The sequence below is a fragment of the Doryrhamphus excisus genome, linkage group LG4 (genome assembly GCF_037039965.1).
Source record: "Doryrhamphus excisus strain RoL-2023G ecotype Guam linkage group LG4, RoL_Dexc_Guam_v1.1, whole genome shotgun sequence".
NCBI lineage: Eukaryota > Metazoa > Chordata > Actinopteri > Syngnathiformes > Syngnathidae > Doryrhamphus > Doryrhamphus excisus.
The window spans coordinates 5,680,003-5,697,817 of record NC_136360.1 but is presented as its reverse complement, the minus strand read 5'-3'; the positions used below and the strand labels follow the sequence as shown (position 1 = coordinate 5,697,817).

The window sequence follows — 17,815 nt, the reverse complement described above, 5'->3', positions numbered from 1 at the left end:
CTATAATGCCTCACTATAATTGTTCAATTATCTTATAACATAAACATAACAGCAATTCCACCAATGCTACTATATTCTTATTTAGTTACTATTGTTGTTGCCATTGCTTTATTTATATTATAAATTATACACATTTGTACACCCATCTGCACTCAATTGCACACCGATCCATTCCACCCTCTATAAGAAAAAAGATCACACTGTGATTGATTAACTTGTTTTATTCAGAAAGCTACCAGGCATGCGTGAGTCAAACATTGGAAAAACCTCTGGCTTTTCTAATGCAGCTACGTCATTCCAATGTAGCTCAGTCATTCCATGAATTTGTTTACATTATCTTACAATATCCTATACAGCATTTTATACAAGCCACGGACATATAAATACATTGTTTTATGTTTCAACACGGCCCTTTGTCACCGTCAACAGCAGAAACGACGAATGCACGATGAATAACAAACACTTGTAACACACCTTTACGTCAGTGAAATGTCCTGGGTGGGATAAACGTAATCATCACCACAATGACAACACGCTGTTTGTTTGTACTGTGGGATGAGTGCAGTAGTTTTGATGTGAAAAGCAAGCACAAAAGTGCATATTTTGTGTTAACATTTGGCCACTCTGTGTGTCTTATGACAGCAGGTAGTCTATATGGAAGCAGCCCGCCTTTGGGGGCGTCTTAAGCGCGTGGGAAGCGGCCTCGGGTCTGGCCACTGCGGGTGCTTTGTGATGGAGATTTGTGACGTCATCACTGCCGGACTCCGACAGGTAGCTGTGATGCAGCGGATAGTTCATAGCATAGGGCAGCACGTGAGCCCCTCCGGGCCAGAAAAGTCCACGTGCTTGTGGATTCGTGTAGTCGTCTTCCCGCCGTCTGAAGGGTTTGCCGAGGATGCTGTCGATAGCGAAGGAGCTGGAGAACTTAGCCCCCACCCTCTCCTCCTGGGCGGGAAGATGCGTGTCTTTGCCGGTGATGTCCTGGCTCTCCTCCTTAGGGGACCTCTTGGCGATACGCTTCCTCCTGCGGCGGAACACCCCATCAGCGAAGGTGTACTCACTGTGGGGGTTCAGCATCCAGTAGTTGTCCTTGCCCCAAGGTCTGGACGGGTCCCGCAACACTTTGAGGAAGCAGTCGTTGAGTGACAGGTTGTGTCGCACGGAGTTCCTCCAGCCGGTGTAGGTGCCGCGGAAAAAGGGAAACTTCTTCATTAGGTAGTCATTGATCTCTGCCAGGGTGAGACGGCCTTTGCTGGACTCCCGGATAGCCATTGCGATGAGGGCGATGTAGGAGTACGGAGGCTTTGGTCTGCGGGTGTAAGGTTTCCCTTTGCTCAGGTCGCCGCCCTGATTCGCAGCAGGTGGCGGGCTGTTGGCCACGCAGTCCCCGTCTGACCCCAGTTCGTCTCCGGAGAGAGGAGACGGGATTCCCGCGTTTGTGTCCACGCACAACTCCAGTGGCTTCTGAGCAAAGTGATGTGCAGAGAAGACTTCAAGTTTCATTTTCCTCTCCACACAGAAGCTCTTGATGTGTGAGCAGAACAGGTGGACGAGCCCTGATACCAGACTGTCTGTGGAAAGACTTGCCTGGAGCGCCTCTGTCTGAGCAGCACAAAACAGATCTGTCTCCAGAGACACGCCGGTGTTGCTATAATATAATAGCCCGGGAAGGGACGGCCCAGGGGCGGGGCTTCCACTTCTTACATTGGAAGGACTGACTGATATGCAATGTTTACAATTGGACGCTACCGAGTCACGCCAGGGAGGGGAACGCTGACTTACCTGTAAACCACACACTGTACACATTGGGATTTGAAAATAAGGGATATTTGGGCAAAGACTGATAATAATAATAATAATAATAATAAAAAAATCTTATTATAATGTCAAGTCATTATTTTTAATAGACCTACAAGAACAGCTTTGCACGCTTACTGTTTACTGATGCTACTTCACCGAGAAACACACACAAGCACAAGTCTTATTTATGTCTCAATTGGCTTACTATGCCTACTATATTGGGTAATACAGTATACTATAGGGGTGTTAGTTCATGTCTCAAGGGCTCTAATAATGTTAAAAACCTCATTTAGAAGATCGTAAACATGTTTTCTATGCTCTAACTATGAAAATATAAATAAGGAATCCTACCTCACCAAAATTGACTTATTCCACTTATCTCTGGCACCAATTGTTCTCAATCAGAAATCACTCCACACTCTTTATTGTTCTACCATATCTTACTTATTGTGTGGAAATATGGGGTAATAACTATAAAAGCAATCTTCACTCGCTAAATGTACTGCAAAAAAGGGTAGTAAGGATAATTCATAATTAATAACTCTACAGAGAACATACTAACTCCTTATTTCTAAAATCACAAATACTTAAACTTGCTGATATAGTTCATCTTCAAACAGCTAAAATAATGCATAAGGCTAAAAATAACCAATTACCTAAAAATGTCATCCAATACTTCTCGACAAGAGAGGAGAAATATGATCTCAGGGAAGAACTAAATTTGAAACCCTTATATGCTAGGACTACGTCAAAAAGCCATAGCATTTCAGTATGTGGAATCAAACTATGGAATGAATTGAGTAAGGAACTCAAACAATGCACAACAATGAGCGAATTCAAGAAACAATACAAGCAGTTGATGTTTGCTAAATACAAGGATGAAGAGTCTTGAACCAGTCATGATGTGCTATATATATCACTATATTGACACTTACTATGGTACCCATTATGTCATTGGATGGTCATATCACCTCGTACTTTGGTACGTGACAAAAAAAAACAACAAAAACAAACTTAAAACTATATTGGGAAAGCAGGAAGTGAACAAATGTAACAGTTACTGATTGTAAACGTACCAGATGGAGGGGTAGGATTTAATAAGCTTTGCTTCTTCCTACTCCTTTTGGACATGTGGAACTGTGAACTGATTATGTGATGCACTCAATTGTAATCTGATGCTTGTTCAAATGAAATAATACCATTACCATTACCAATTAACCACGATAAATGAGGGATTACTGTATACACGCTGCAAGTTTTACAACATCATATATACAATACAATACTTTTTCTTTGAAGATGGCTGCGAAGCTCGCATGGTGGAACACATATGTAAACAAGATGGCTTCTTCTTCACCACATATTGGTATTGGTTGTCCATTGTTTAGGACAAGCAATAGCGTGCAGTGATACAACAGAAGAAAGAAACGCTGGGCGACTGTGAGGCATTACAGTGACATAAATGTATTACTCTTTTGAATGCATGTGGTTTTGAGGAACCAAACTCTTTACTTTACTGGCGAATATACATTACATATCCTGGTATGGTTATTATTATCAGAGCATTCACTTGACATGTGACAGTGATGATGAATCATGCATGTTATCGTGCGTCATACGTATTTGTCAACAGACTAATACTAATAGCTAAAGTTGACATTGTGTGTGGACTATACAGCCAGTTAAATCGGTTTTACATAAACAAAAGCTTGTAAAGCAAATAGATGTTTGTCCTACGAATGTTTTGTAGCAACATCTTTCATCAGGGATGGTGATGCAGAGAGGCTGAAGTGAGTTATGAGCTTGGCCTCGGGCCAATCATAACCATTAACATGCCTTCTCTGGGTTTTTAGACTTTGCTGGCACCTGAGAACTTCCTTCAAGTTCAACACTGTCATTCATTTGACATACACTTATACCAGGGAACTACACACGTTTTGTATTGCATATTCCACATATAACATTTATTACTGATGGAATATTAGATATTTCACTCATTTTCTTTATTGCCTGTTTGGTTGAGAAGATTTAGCATATATAGCTGTTGACTTACGTTGGATTGGTTGTTGGATTGATCGACCCGTGATCTTAAAACCAAACTTTGTAGGGAACCGTGATTAACGCATACTGTTCCACTATAACTAGGTCATTACTGTAGGTTTTTAAAGTTCAGCCATCATTTAAATCCAGGATTGTCCATGGAAAAAAATGGGAAATTCTGGGCACAATCAATCATGTACCTTGGAGAAGTGTCCCAAATGGACAAGAAATATGGAAGCTCAACATGAACGATCAAAGTTTTTGGAGCCCAGGAGGCAGACACTCGAGTTATGCATTCCTACAAAAACTACAAGCTACATGAGATACAACAAATAGTCAAATGTAAAAGGTACAAAATGATGCGAGGAAGCTGTACATGTTTGGCACAGAACGCCTTCCTGGTGTGGGTGCAAGGTTTATGAATGGAGTTGATTACTGACGCCGTCCACCTGCCTCATAAATTCCGCCCCAGCCACTAAACCAAATCAACTGAACACAAAGCAAAAACAGGAAAATGCCAGACACAAAACAGCAACTTACGTACATGCAGTCCAAATATTAGCAGTAACCCATGTAAACACCAATAATCCTTTTAAAGAACCCTTCTCCCATGTCTCAGCAATTACTGATAGCTTCTTCACTACCCGGGTTTACCCGGGTTACCAATTTTCTGATAGTGAAAGATGTTAAAGAAAGTCCTAGCATTTAGTTTTGGCTGACTTTATGGACTGTGATCGTATTTATATATGTTTGGAATGATGAGGCTGTATCTGATTTCAGGTACTCTGCCAAAGCAGCTCCACACCCCTGTGTTGATGGGAATCCAACGACTGGTAACACACCTGTTTTTCCCTTTTTATTTTCACTCTGGTCATTTGATATCAGAGTCTGAAGATGTTTTTCCTACATTTATGAAATGATGAAAGATTAGATGTATGACGTCATAAAATTGGTGCTATTGAGAAGTCAACAAGGTCAGAAGAAGGCCGCTCAGTTGTAACGCAGGGTCGCACTGTGCTTATATAACACGTTAGCATGCGTCTGTTAAAATTGGCACCTTGTTGTTTTAGTCGGTCTATTGACATTTAAAGTGTCTCCTGTGAACAAGGAGAAGATGACTTGTCAAAGTGTTGACACGAGTGGAATTCCAGTAATGTAAATTCATCGGGTAAATCCTTCACTGCTCCAAAAATAACCCCGCCTTTGTCGCGGTTTGCGCTCACACGCTAACTCTTGTCTGCATGTCTCTGGATGACTTCTTACCTGTATCTCATCTTCGTCTTCTTTCTTCTATTTGAGTGAAGAGTGTCCAACCCCCATGTCTTTGTATAAACAAAGTACAAACTGTGTGCAAGCATGGCAGGCAACAACAGCAACAAAAGGTGCTGCGTAGTTGAAATTCCCAAGATTCCCTGCAGCAGATTTAATTTTTGACAAAGACTCTGATGGTAGACATGCTTCATTGGGACACATTGGGAATTACCGATGTGTCTTTACTTCACAGTCAACCTCAGCAACCACATGAATTCCTTTCATTTTTGTTTGAAGTAGTCACATGTACATGTGTATGTCTGCCTGCCACTGTATCTGTCGAAGTACGCCAGGGGGGTTGTGTGAATGCTTTGGCCTAATGGAAGATTCCCTATATTTCATCTAATGTATTACATTTTTTCTGATTATTGTGTTTCAAACCATACAGAACCAGACGCAGACGCAGAGAACAAGGGGCGAACTGATACAACAGTATCAGTTCAAACAGTCCGGATTATGATGACATTTAAAAAAAATGAAAGTTTCTTTTTGACGGAGGTGCTGATTTAATAGTTCCAGCTCGTAGCAACTCTTATTTACTTATCTTTGTCTGTTTACGTATTTCACCAGGAAGCGTACACTGGTAGCCTGCTAGCCAAAGGCCGGGCTGCTCTGGAATTTGTTTACAAAGTGGACATGTGACCCTAGGTGCACTTCCTGTCCCTCACTTAATATGTATTGCGTATCTACCAAAACAAACCTTTTTGTCACGAAAAATACACGTTGTAAATACATAGTAAATTACCCTTTGAAACATTTGATGCCAATCTATGCTGTGTTTGCACAGTATCATACTTACTGTATGTGGAGGACAAATACTGTAGGTGTGGGGTATCCTTTTAATCAGTTACCTTAAGAGTAAAAAACACGCAGTCCTCATTGTGCACTGTTGCATGTTGCATGATAATGATGGGTGGATACCTAATACACATGGTGGATTACAAAAAATGGTGTATCCTGCAGTGACTTGCTGAGGGTTTTTGTTTTTTGTAACTGTGGTACTCATGAATGCAAATTCTGCCACATCTGTGCGCTGTGCACAATAAATGATAAAAAAAAAATACAACTGCTTGTTACTATTTTAGGTGCTCTGGTATTTCAACCTGCGGTGAACACACCCTACCATACCAACAGAGGGAGGAAAGGTAGATACACATAGAGATGCAATAGCAACAGAGCTGTTGTTAAAGTAAATAAGGTAAGAGGTAACAAAGATATCACAACTCAATGAATTTTACGACAAAATATGAACACAGACTAAATAATGTCATCAAACTTCACCTGTATGTATTCACACGCAGTATGAGCATTTGGGAATAACGATGAACAGGAAAAATATAAGTATGTTTGTGATAGCACAGGTTAGCGTGCAGGCCACACAGCTAAGAGACCCAAGTTCAATTCCGTCCTCGGCCATCTCTGTGTGGAGTTTGCATGTTCTCCCCGTGCATGCGTGGGTTTTCTCCGGGTACTCCAGTTTCCTCCCACATTCCAAAAACATGCTAGGTTAGCTTAATTGTCCAAATTGTCCATAGGTATGAATGTGAGTGTGAATGGTTGTTTGTCTATATGTGCCCTGTGATTGGCTGGCGACCAGTCCAGGGTGTACCCAGCCTCTCGCCCGAAGACAGCTGGGATAGGCTCCAGCACCCCTGCAACCCTCGTGAGGAAAAAGCGGTAGAAAATGAATGAATGAATGAACGAATGAATTAGTCTGGGAGCACACAACTATGGTGCGTTCAAGGACTGCTGGGAATAAATACTCTGTGAAACATAATGAAACAAAACGACATAAACATGGGCTTTCTAACCGTATGTTATTTTTCCAAAATGTATATGCTTAATGTTCAATGTAGTTAATTTCCTTTTTTTTTTTTAATCATTATGTCCGAAAGCCGGGTGGTTGGGAGCCCTATCTTGCTTGGTTTACATAAACAGATCCGCCTGATGACCATTTAGTTTTTTTTTTTTTTACTGAACAAATGAGATGCTTACTGGAGACTAATTCTTGCACCATTTTTTTTTCAAAATCAAAGCAGACGTAAGCACACCCCTTCACCCCGCCTGCAAAATGTTACTGTTTGTGCATGCCTTTCACTGAACCTCTTCTATGTGGGTAACACAAGTTCTGTCTGACACTATCAGACATTTAATCTCTTCACACGCGAGGCTCCCCTTGCATGCCATGCTGCAAAGTGTACATGGTGCTTGGGTAGAATAGAGGGGATGAAGAATAAAAAAGAGCAATGATTGATCTCAGCCGTAGACACCTTGCTTTATTGTCGCTGCTGATAGAGCCTGCCTCCATTCAGCAGGGCTGTAGGCTGTTTTTGTGTAGGCATAAATGCAGGGCCAAATCAGTACCTGTGCTGCACTGTTTACCTGGCAGCCATTCAGCCTGTTTCTGTCTAAACTTGAAATAGGATCCAAACACTCTACTCACGCATAGTGGTTTGCACGAGATCCTTTGCTTGCCTCCTCAACCTACCGCGGGGCTCCCTAGTGCTATTTTTGCTCTGTCTGAACCTTAACCGCCCCTCTCTTGTCTTTGATTGAGAGGCGGAACATATAACCTGAGGGTTTTAGCTGCAAATATAGCACTGATTTGTGCAGTTACCAAGGAGTCATCCCGCAAAACCCCAACAAACACCTTGCTGATTAATAACAGCTGTCTGCGAGTTACTATATGTACACATTTTTTGCTTGTAATTATAAATCCTTTTTACATGAGCTAAATACATTATCTTCTACATTTATGTCAGTATATGTATATTTCGATTTGTAGTGTAGTATACAATTTAGTATAGTATGCAACAAATATTTTGTGATATAACTATAAGTAAAATTACTCAGTGGGGAACACAACACACACAAACACACCTATCTATGATTAAAAACACTTTACTCCTTAAAGACAATGGTGTTTGTGGGTAAAATGATTATTGATTACATATGGCTCACTGCAAGGATAATTAGAAACCAAAGCTTATGGTTAGGTGTTCCTGTTTGTACAAAATGCAATTACACAGTACAGTATATTGATTTGAGGATAATTCATATCATTAAAAATCGGATGTTCAATTAAATGTTTTTTTTGAATCGGACAGCTGTATTTTAAGGTGTACGTATTACCGTTATAGTGAATTGATCCGCAGGAGCAAACAACAGCTTCCATCAGGCTGCAAAGCAAATTCGAGTACCCAATCTGGTGTTAATATCCTTTCATCCATTTTCTATACCGCTTATCCTCACTAGGGTCACGGGAGGATGCTGAAACCTATCCCAGTTGACTTTGGACGAGAGGCGGGATACACCCTGGACTGGTCGCCAGCCCTGCGATTGGCCCTCTTAAAAGCTGTACAAGGTTAAATGAAAGCAATAGTACTCAAAACATTAAGGAAAACCCTTATATCACACATTCACTAATTACTAAAATATCCCAGTTGAAAATCTTCAATAAAATCATGGTACAATAATACAATGTGTAATAATAATGTAAGACATCAAAGAACTTAAGAAGCCATTGAGTACTATCACATATCAAAATATCAATGCAAAAATGAAATCATAACCTGATCAACCTTCCGTGAATGTCCTCGAGACAACTCATAATAGGCACCACAACGTCTGGGCATGCTCCTGGTGAGATCACAAATGTTTCCCTGGGAGATCTCCTCCCAGTCCGCGATCAGGTCTTTGCACAACACCATGTGAAATGTAGTAACATGTATTACCTCCTTACTGGACAGGTTGATATACAGAAAGTGTGACTGAGTAGGAATATAATGTCATAATATAATATCATGTAATAGTATCTCAGCACGAGTGAACAAAGACAATGACAAATGACCAAATAATGTTTGTAACAGTAATTAAGTGTGTCACTAAAACACACAACAATAAGAGAACGCCATGTTGTGTACTGAAACACTGAGCATCTCGGTACTGCTCTAAACTGGTTCAAGTCCTGGATGACAGGAAGTACTTGGAATTAGTAAGTGTGTTTCAGACCAAATGGCTATGACCTGTGGAGTACCACAGGGGTCAATCTTGGGGCTGCTGTTGTTCAATCTGTACATGCTTCTTTTTGACCAGTTAATACGCAGCTGCAATGTGTCCTACCACAACTATGCAGACGACACTCAGATCTACAGTACATGTACAGTACTTTGTTACTGCATCAAACAGATCAGTGTGTGGATGCAAAACAACGTTCTCCAGGCAAAGTCAGACAAAACTAAAATCATTGTCTTTGGCCCACAAAATCAAGGGAATAGTGTTTAAGACAGATTTAGAGAGACCTTCTCACCAGGCCTTCTAAACAAGCTGTAAAGCAGCTGCAGTATACCCAGAATGCTGCTGCTCGAGTCTTGACTAGAAAATGAGTGTGAGACAAATGCTATATTATACTTTGCATTCTATAGAGACACATTTGGCAAAGAGATCAGCCAGTCACACGGATGGACGGGACAAAATGTTTCTTACAGCATAGACTTATTGACTGGTGTGGAAGTGCCATGATATGGCGGAATGTGTACCCAATGCTACGGCCAGTTAAATGGCCAGTTGAATGGTTTAATGCATTGCGGTTGGTTTTAGTTAAAAAAGGATTCATGTCATTCATCTCATTCATGTCAAGCTAAACTCCACTTACCGTGGGGAAAACTAACTAGCAGCTATCTTTTCAGCTCTTGACCAGGCAGAAATCCAAACAAAAGGTCCTTGAACCTAACACTTGCGTGCCTGCATTTCCAGACATCAGAATAATTATAGTTTGGCTGTTCAAGCAAAGAAAAACTAGCTGATGAAAAGTCAGCAAATCTACAGACTCAACCTGCCCCAACAACATCATGCGTGTTAACTTGTAAAATTGTGCACCCCCCACGCCCATACACACACACACACACACACAAGCTTTGGGCCCATTCGTGCAGGCAAGGTAAAACATCTCTTTCTCAGTGTCACAGCCGTGCAGGTGGGCTTTGCATGCTCAGGTAGATAATATCACTGTTACTATTGCCTGTGTTTGGGTTAGTTCAAAAACACTTTTCACGGCAAGAGCAAAACAAAGTGCTCTGCAGTGCGTGATAACATTGGGTGCTTCGCCTTCACCGGTGAAAACACACACGCAATACCTGCTCCTCTTTTTTTTTTAAATCATAGTTTACAGGATGGTCCTTAGGGAGCTCAGAACAAGAGATTTCCAGAGTGTTAGGACATTTGTCTCAGAGGCCTGAGTAATTCAACCAAGTTATGTAAATCCAACACACTGAAGTGAGTTTTTAATGGATAGGTGGCCATATATAGGAACGTATTCCCAAACTGAAAGTGTTGAGTAGATTCAACAAGACTCTTGCGCAGTCAACATTAAAAATTGTCCTTCTGTAAACAAAAGAGGCTTGAGTAGTCGAAATGTGCTCAGGGCCAAAGCGAGGATGACTTCCATAAACAGATCACCCAGGTGGTCCGCATGTGAAAGCCAGCGGAGCTATGTCACAACACAGGCACAACACTGCATCACATATAACAGCATGTCAGACTGTCTGCCAATCACTTATTTACAGATTCTGGTTTTCCAGTGATTACTGTTGAACACATGAAGGATGGACGAAAGCACATGGATTTCCTAGCAGGTCCAAACACAAAGTGGTTTTCAAAATAATTTGCACTCAGAATACCAAATGGAAAGTTTTTTTTATTTTAAATCTGCTCTAACCCACAACGGGAAACATTTCTTACCATAATAATGTTCAAACATGATGTTGATGTGCCTTATTTTATGTAAAGCATACTTAATATGCAACATTCATTCATTTTCTACAATATTCTACCGCTTATCCTCACGAGGGTCGCGTGGGGTGCTGGAGCCTATCCCAGCTGTCTTCAGGCGAGAGGCGGGGTACACCCTGGACTGGTGGCCAGCCAATCACAGGGCACATAGAGACAAACAACCATTCACACTCACATTCATACCTATGAACAATTTGGAGTCGCCAATTAACCTAGCGTGTTTTTGGAATGTGGGAGCAAACCAGAGTACCCGGAGAAAACCCACGCACGGGGAGAACATGCAAACTCCACATAGACTTTGCATGCTAACCACTTGACCACCGTGCACCCAACCATTCATAATAATAATAATCATGCTAATACATCATGGTCTGCAGCCCAACTAACTCTTACTTTGGTCAGTTTCTACTTTCTGGCGTCTGGCATTTCCTGTCCTCTGTTATGTTTGCAGCAACTTGATGTGGTGACTGGGATGGACCAACGAAATAGGTAAGCACAATTATTATTAGTAGTATGAAGTATTAATTGTTATTATCATTAACCAGTTAGTTACCACCACAATAGAAGGAGAACAAACAGTAGACTGCTACATACAGCTGTGTTAACCACTGTAAATTCCAGTTGTGTACCTTAAAGCATGTGTGCGCCAACGTCTGTTTAATAAAAAATATGATAAAAATGATGTGATATGATATGGGCTATGAATGGTTGTTTGTTTATATGTGCCCTGTGATTGGCTGGCGACCAGTCCAGGGTGTATCCTGCCTCTCGTCTGAAGACAGCTGGGATAGGCTCCAGCATACCCGCAACCCTCGTGAGTATAAGCGGTACAGAAAATAGATGGATGGATGATGTGATACAAATCAACACAATTAGAAGTTTATGAGTCGATCTGGCTAGCAATAGCTTAATTCTATGCAGGTCAAGTTTTTCCACATCAAACCATACAGCTATATTTCCTGGAGCTTGCTTTGTAAATAAAGTTAGTCATGCTGTTGTGTTTTCATCATTGTGTATACAAACTGCAAGGTATTATCAATCCGTTATTATTATTATTATTATTATTATCAGTCATTCCTGTCATCTGCAAAAGTTGAATGTAGGTAACTGAACTTCCTCATGTCAGCTGACATTTCACCTTTAATCTAAAAGGTGAAGCCGGGTTCCCCCGTCTCAGCTGTTGAAATATTTATTTGAATTGTAGCTCTAAGTGCAAGACTGTTCTTGCACTTGTCTACAAGTTCTAGTACACACAATATACGCTGCTCCAAAGAGACACAGGATTCTCTCATCCCTAAGCCACAGCACAATGGCTCGGTGGAAAAATATTTTCTTACACCTACAAGTGTACACCTTATCTTCACGACAGGTGAGGGATCAAGCTAACAATAGCAGACACCTCTTACGTTTATGCAATGTTTGGATAGAATTGTACCTAACGACATGTTTTGTGTGTCCTCGTCTTATCACAGGTCAAGCATGTTCTGTGAATAGTATTGACCCAGGGTTCCGCTTATCCCAGCAGCTGGTGTACTGCAGCCCCTATCTTGTATCTTATCATTTTGACCTTGGTGATTGTGAGAGGTCTGTGTGCACTCTGATGGTTTATGTACAGTGAGTGTGACAGAACGACAAGAAGTCTTGCCGTTCATACCCAAACATCCTTGTGCCATTGGTTGTTCACCTGTGTTTGTCTGAAAGACGGATTACTATGAAATATGAGGAAACAGTGAGTGTCACTATATGACTTTGTGGGCAACCCAGATAGGGTTTCACAACGCTTAATAGTTCAGGTAATAGCTGTGAGTCATTGTTGAGAGAATGCCGTTGCGTGTATGTTGAGCTGTTGAGGTTTGGCATGTGTGTATTTGTCTTGGGGGTGCAATTAAAAACCAGTTCTTCAGAAATGTTGTTTTGACAGATATCAATAGCACAGGGATCACCAAGCAGAGGGGGTTCCCTCCACTGCCAAAACAAAACTCATTTTTCATTCCTTCTAAATTTAGACTATATGATTGTATTTCGACCAAGCCTGTAATTCCAAGATGAGTGATTCAGATCTGCCATTATTCATGCAGGTTTGGATACAAGGTAAGAAGTATATGTTTGTATTTGGCCTTACTCTTCTTGTCAGACATGTATTTTCTCTGACTGCAGCTCCTAAAAACAACACAAAGCTAATAATTACAGTTGTTACTTCAAGCCACCTAGGTTTTTGTCCTTGCTGTTACTATTGAAAAGCAGGTTTGCTTGTTAAATGTACTGTGATGGGAAAACACAATTTCCTTGCTGCTGACATTCAATTAATAGCAGTTACGCTGTCATGGCCGTGATTTATTTGTTTCAGGCCAGTTACATTAGGAACATCATATGCATGATTACATTTACACAGTTCAGCATGCCTGGAAAGGAGTAAGAAGAAGCAGAGTTTATGTAATCTGATTCCTTCTCCATATCGGTTACTAATGTTTTATTCACACCATGTATTTAACATGTTGACTTAATCGTTTGTTTGTTTGCATTTTCTCATAAAGGGGCCGTATCCTGCTGATTTCAGGAATTTTTTAAAATTATGTTGGACCCCAGTAGGACACGACAGTAAGTTTATTTTCATAACATACTCCATAAATCTCAAATTGGGCTGTTTGTTTGGTTCCTCTGCTTACATTTCAGCATTTTCTACTTTGAAGAAAGCTTAGGCAGTTATGAAGAAAAGAAGGAAAGTGTTGACAAAATAAGCAAATACTGTAGGAGACAAAACTGGCAGAATATACTTTGTGCAGTGATAAAGTAAAATGAAAATAAAGGAAAAAAAAAATTATTAAGCAAATAAAATGTTGATAAATAGAATTAATCAGTGGCGTGCTGTCAGGGCCTGCAAGGCCTTTCCTGTTGGCCTAAACACTACCAGAAGTACTGAACTACATTTACAATTTTAATATATTAACAAGCTGGACGGTGGAGTGGTTAGCGTGCAGCCTCCCAGACCTGCGTTCGATTTCACTCTCAGCCATGTCTGTGTGGAGTTGCTGCATGTTCTACCCGGGCATGCGTGAGTTTTCTCCGGGTACTCCGGCTTCCTTCCACATTCCAAAAAGGTTAGGCTAGGTTAATTGGTGACTCCAAATTGTCCATAGGTATGAATGTGAGTGTGAATGGTTGTTTGTCTATATGTGCCTTGTGATTGGCTGGCGACCAGTCCAGGGTGTACCCAGTCTCTCGCCCGAAGACAGCTGGGATTGGGTCCAGCACCCCACGCGACCCACGTGAGGATAAGCGGTAGAAAATTAATAAATCAATGAGTGAATTTTGAACTGCTCCAAATGATGTTGGAGTGTAGACGTTTGAAGTAGAATGATGTTTGTTACATTTGGCTGAATGGCAAATATAAAGTGAAAGTGATAGTGTGAAAAAAGTTCACCTCCCATTATGTGTGGAAGTGGTATGTTTTTGGCTTCTTTAGGTGCTAAGAAATAAATTCAATGCCATCTGGTTAGCTCGCTAGCTCGATAGATTGTTAGCTAACTGTCTTGCTAGCTTTCAGTTATTTTGAGTTGAGCAATGTGATCAAATGCCAAACATCGAATATTTCAAGTCTTTTGGAGTGGCAATTAAGAGTGAATCAATTAATTTAGAGAGAAGTGATGGAAGAAGCACTGCAACGCCGCCAAAAGTTGCTGCGCTGGGAGCAAAAAAAAACATCGGCACTGGACTTACTATTATTTTAATGTGAAACCGTATTTATATGAACAGAAAAAATGTGTTTTACTCTCACAGTTTATGACTTAGTGAACAAACCTCTTCTTCCAATTCTCCTTCCCCTCACTGCACCACAGTGTTTGTCTGCTGCCTATCATTCCTCACATCAGTGCGCTGCCTTTGCTGTCATCAGATTGTCACGCATACTATATCCATGCCACGCTATGGGGGCACTTCCCATCAGCCCAGACCACTTCTATGCTAAACAAGGTGTGCAAAGTCACAGCGGAAGGGGTTGATACAGAACATGCCGTGTATTATGAAGTGACTTTTACATACAGCAGTCACTGGACACTGTGGCTTCACTCTGCGTATCACAGTTTTTCAAATCATGCTTTTTGGTTGTTGAATATGGCTTGTCATTAGTCAAAACATTATGTCTTTAAATATGTCTTTATTATATCTATTATACTGGTTAATACTAGTGTAAAGGCGACTATAGGGGTGTTAGTTTGTGTTCGGAGGGCTCTAGTCATATTAAAAAGCACGTTTAGGTGGCAGAAAACAGGTTCTTTATGCTCTAACTACAAAATATTCCATTTATAAAAAAGGAATTCTACTTTGCGGGAATTCACTTATGACAATTGGGTCTGGAACCAGTTGACTGTGGTAAATGAGGGATTACTGTAGCCACAATCTCCCTTTTATTATCCGGTTTTAGCAGGCCAAACATCCCAGATCAGCATAAGCAATACTACGACTCTGGCTAACAATTCAATGACCCATGTGTCTCCTTGTGATGAGAATGTTCATATATAAGGGGCAGTGTTTGCAGCAAATGAACAATTGCAAATATGAGTGTTCTGGCGGCAGAGCAGCTTATTTTACACAGGAAAAACAATCAATAATACTAAGTAAGCACGAGGAAAATAAATGTATGATTCAAACAAAGGAAATTGTTACAGCCTGTGTTTTATTTTGGAGTCCTGACATTTTGTTTACGTTTCAAAGCCTTGTTTCCTGGTTGGGGCGGAGCCGAGGGCAGCAGCTGCAGCCACTTTTCAGGTAGTCTTCTACTGTTTAAAATGTGGTGGTCAATTGTGTCAAATGCTGCACTAAGAGTCCTCAAATAAATAAGTATTTCTCAGAAAGTCATGTAATTGTTTGGCGACTGCTTTTTGTAGAATCTTGGACAAAAAGCAAGGCTAGATATTGATAATATATCTAAGATTTTTAGGAAGATTGATTATATGTACTGTGGTATGAAGTCTCACACTCTTTAATGACAAAATGTAAACACATGAATTACTGTAAGTGTCAACACATGGTGTGAATGAATTATTAGTAATTGTAATAGTAATTGCCGAGACATGGAGTACGGAAAGGATTAAATAACCTCTGCTTCTTCCTACTCCTTTTTGGGAATGTTGAATGGTGAATAGGAAAACAATTCTGTTCCATATAGAGTACGTAACTTGTGACACATGTCCAAAACAAATACACCATAACGATGACCATATATTTGATTTTCAGACTACACAGATGGCAAAAAAACCCCCACCAAAAACGACTCGCTGGTCACATTTTGGACACCCTCGCCATAGATGGAACAGCCTGGTGCCTTAATACTTTTCTATTGTATCTTTCAATTGTCGGCAAGGGTAACAAACAACAAGATCAGTTCCTTCTGACGTATGTAGGAAAGCTGGTATGTAGAGTCAGACATTCCTCAACACTGTCAACTCGGGGCCCACATCTGACATTGCATTTCTGAACCATCAACGCGCAACCTAACTTGAATATAAACGTATTGCATGCTTTAATCAGTATTAACTTTTTATTAGTTTAATAATGCAACACAACTGCTACTGTATAATTGTACATATGACCTGAATGTGACCCATATTTTATTTTTTTGGTAAGCAACACACAGAGTTGCAAGTTTCCCTAACAGAGCAAGGAGAACTGCAAAGTGGAAGAAACAAGTCCTGATCGAGGGAAAAAGGGTTACACCTTATTCGCTGCACATACCAAAAGTGCGTGAGTTAAAGAGTTGGTGTGTGTGTTTCTTTTATCATCCACCATTCTGATGAGCTGATAGGAAGATACATCATCAGAATTACAACTGTAGCAGGTGGGTCACACGCCATGAACTTCTCTTAAAGATTTGTTTTCTTTTATATTGATCAAATAACATGAGCATTTGTGAGCATACACGCACCCTTTGGGTAAGTGTTGGTGTGCATGTGCAGGCATGTTATGTGTAGCATGAGAAACACAGCAGGGGTTTGACTCTTTCTGGTCTGCAGAGAAAGGGAGGGGGTAATGGGAGTGGGGGGGTGGTCAAGCTGTCACAACAACCTTCATTACAAAAATAACAACACATTTTGCATGGTCTTTGTTCTTGGGGGGGCATTGAGGTGTCCGAATAAAGCCATCTTCTCAATTAATACCATTAGTAGTTTATGTCAGTTTATCAGAAACTGAGCCCTGTTCCAATAATATATTCTTTTTTTTTTCACCCTATCACCTTTTCTGCATATCATCACACTGGTGTCACAAAAGATGTATTTCAAATCCAAACTATCACTTTTCCCCTTGAAAGTACTGTAGGTTTACAGCTCAATTATGGCTAAAAAAGAACTACATTTCCCATAATGCTTAGGCTGCAGTTTCAGGAAGCAGTGAATTGCATGTGGTGGATGCTAATATCAGGTTGTGAGGCCTTGCACAGCAATTGTGTTTGTGATCTTTAAATTTCAATCAGTTGTAGAATTCTTAGGGCCGCAGCTGATGTTGAAATCTGATGTAAAAAAAAAAGTATCTCACAACTCATCATCTGCACCAACGAATGATACTGGGAACTTCATGTGGAGGTAGGACTGCAAGCTATGTGATGACATGGATAGTTCAAGCTAAAGGGCTATTTTGCTTAGAGGCAAAAGTGACACTGACAGAGAGACTGACAAAGTGTGTGACAAAGGAATTATGAGGCTTTTGAATTCACCTGTTGTGACCAGTAGGTGGATGAAGATGAAGGACTTTTCTAGTAGGCTACTGTTTATCTTGCCTTATTACACATACTGTCTGATGCAGTTTGGAAAAAAGCATTTATTTAATAAAAAATGAAAACATATTTTAAAAAACACCATGAAACGAAACAAACGCCATATGA

At 40.6% G+C, this 17,815-nt stretch overlaps 2 protein-coding genes across 2 annotated transcripts in view; one reads left to right on the top strand and one right to left on the bottom strand.

Annotated features, from left to right (window-relative positions):
- Positions 1 to 210: 210 nt before the first annotated feature.
- Positions 211 to 1,614, bottom strand: foxq1b (forkhead box Q1b). Its single transcript, XM_058074076.2, has one exon. It carries the CDS (start codon positions 1,501 to 1,503, stop codon positions 634 to 636), a length of 870 nt encoding a protein of 289 aa, XP_057930059.2. The 5' UTR covers positions 1,504 to 1,614; the 3' UTR covers positions 211 to 633.
- Positions 1,615 to 17,327: 15,713 nt separating this feature from the next.
- Positions 17,328 to 17,815, top strand: part of exoc2 (exocyst complex component 2) — a 44,929-nt gene continuing 44,441 nt past the window's right edge. The window contains exon 1 of the mRNA XM_058072298.2: positions 17,328 to 17,516. The gene's annotated coding sequence lies outside the window, so the exon portion shown is untranslated. The remainder of the gene's footprint in view (positions 17,517 to 17,815) is intronic.

Excerpts from the sequence above, each read along its gene's own strand:
- foxq1b (XM_058074076.2), bottom strand. The coding sequence starts at position 1,503 with ATGAAACTTGAAGTCTTCTCTGCACATCACTTTGCTCAGAAGCCACTG.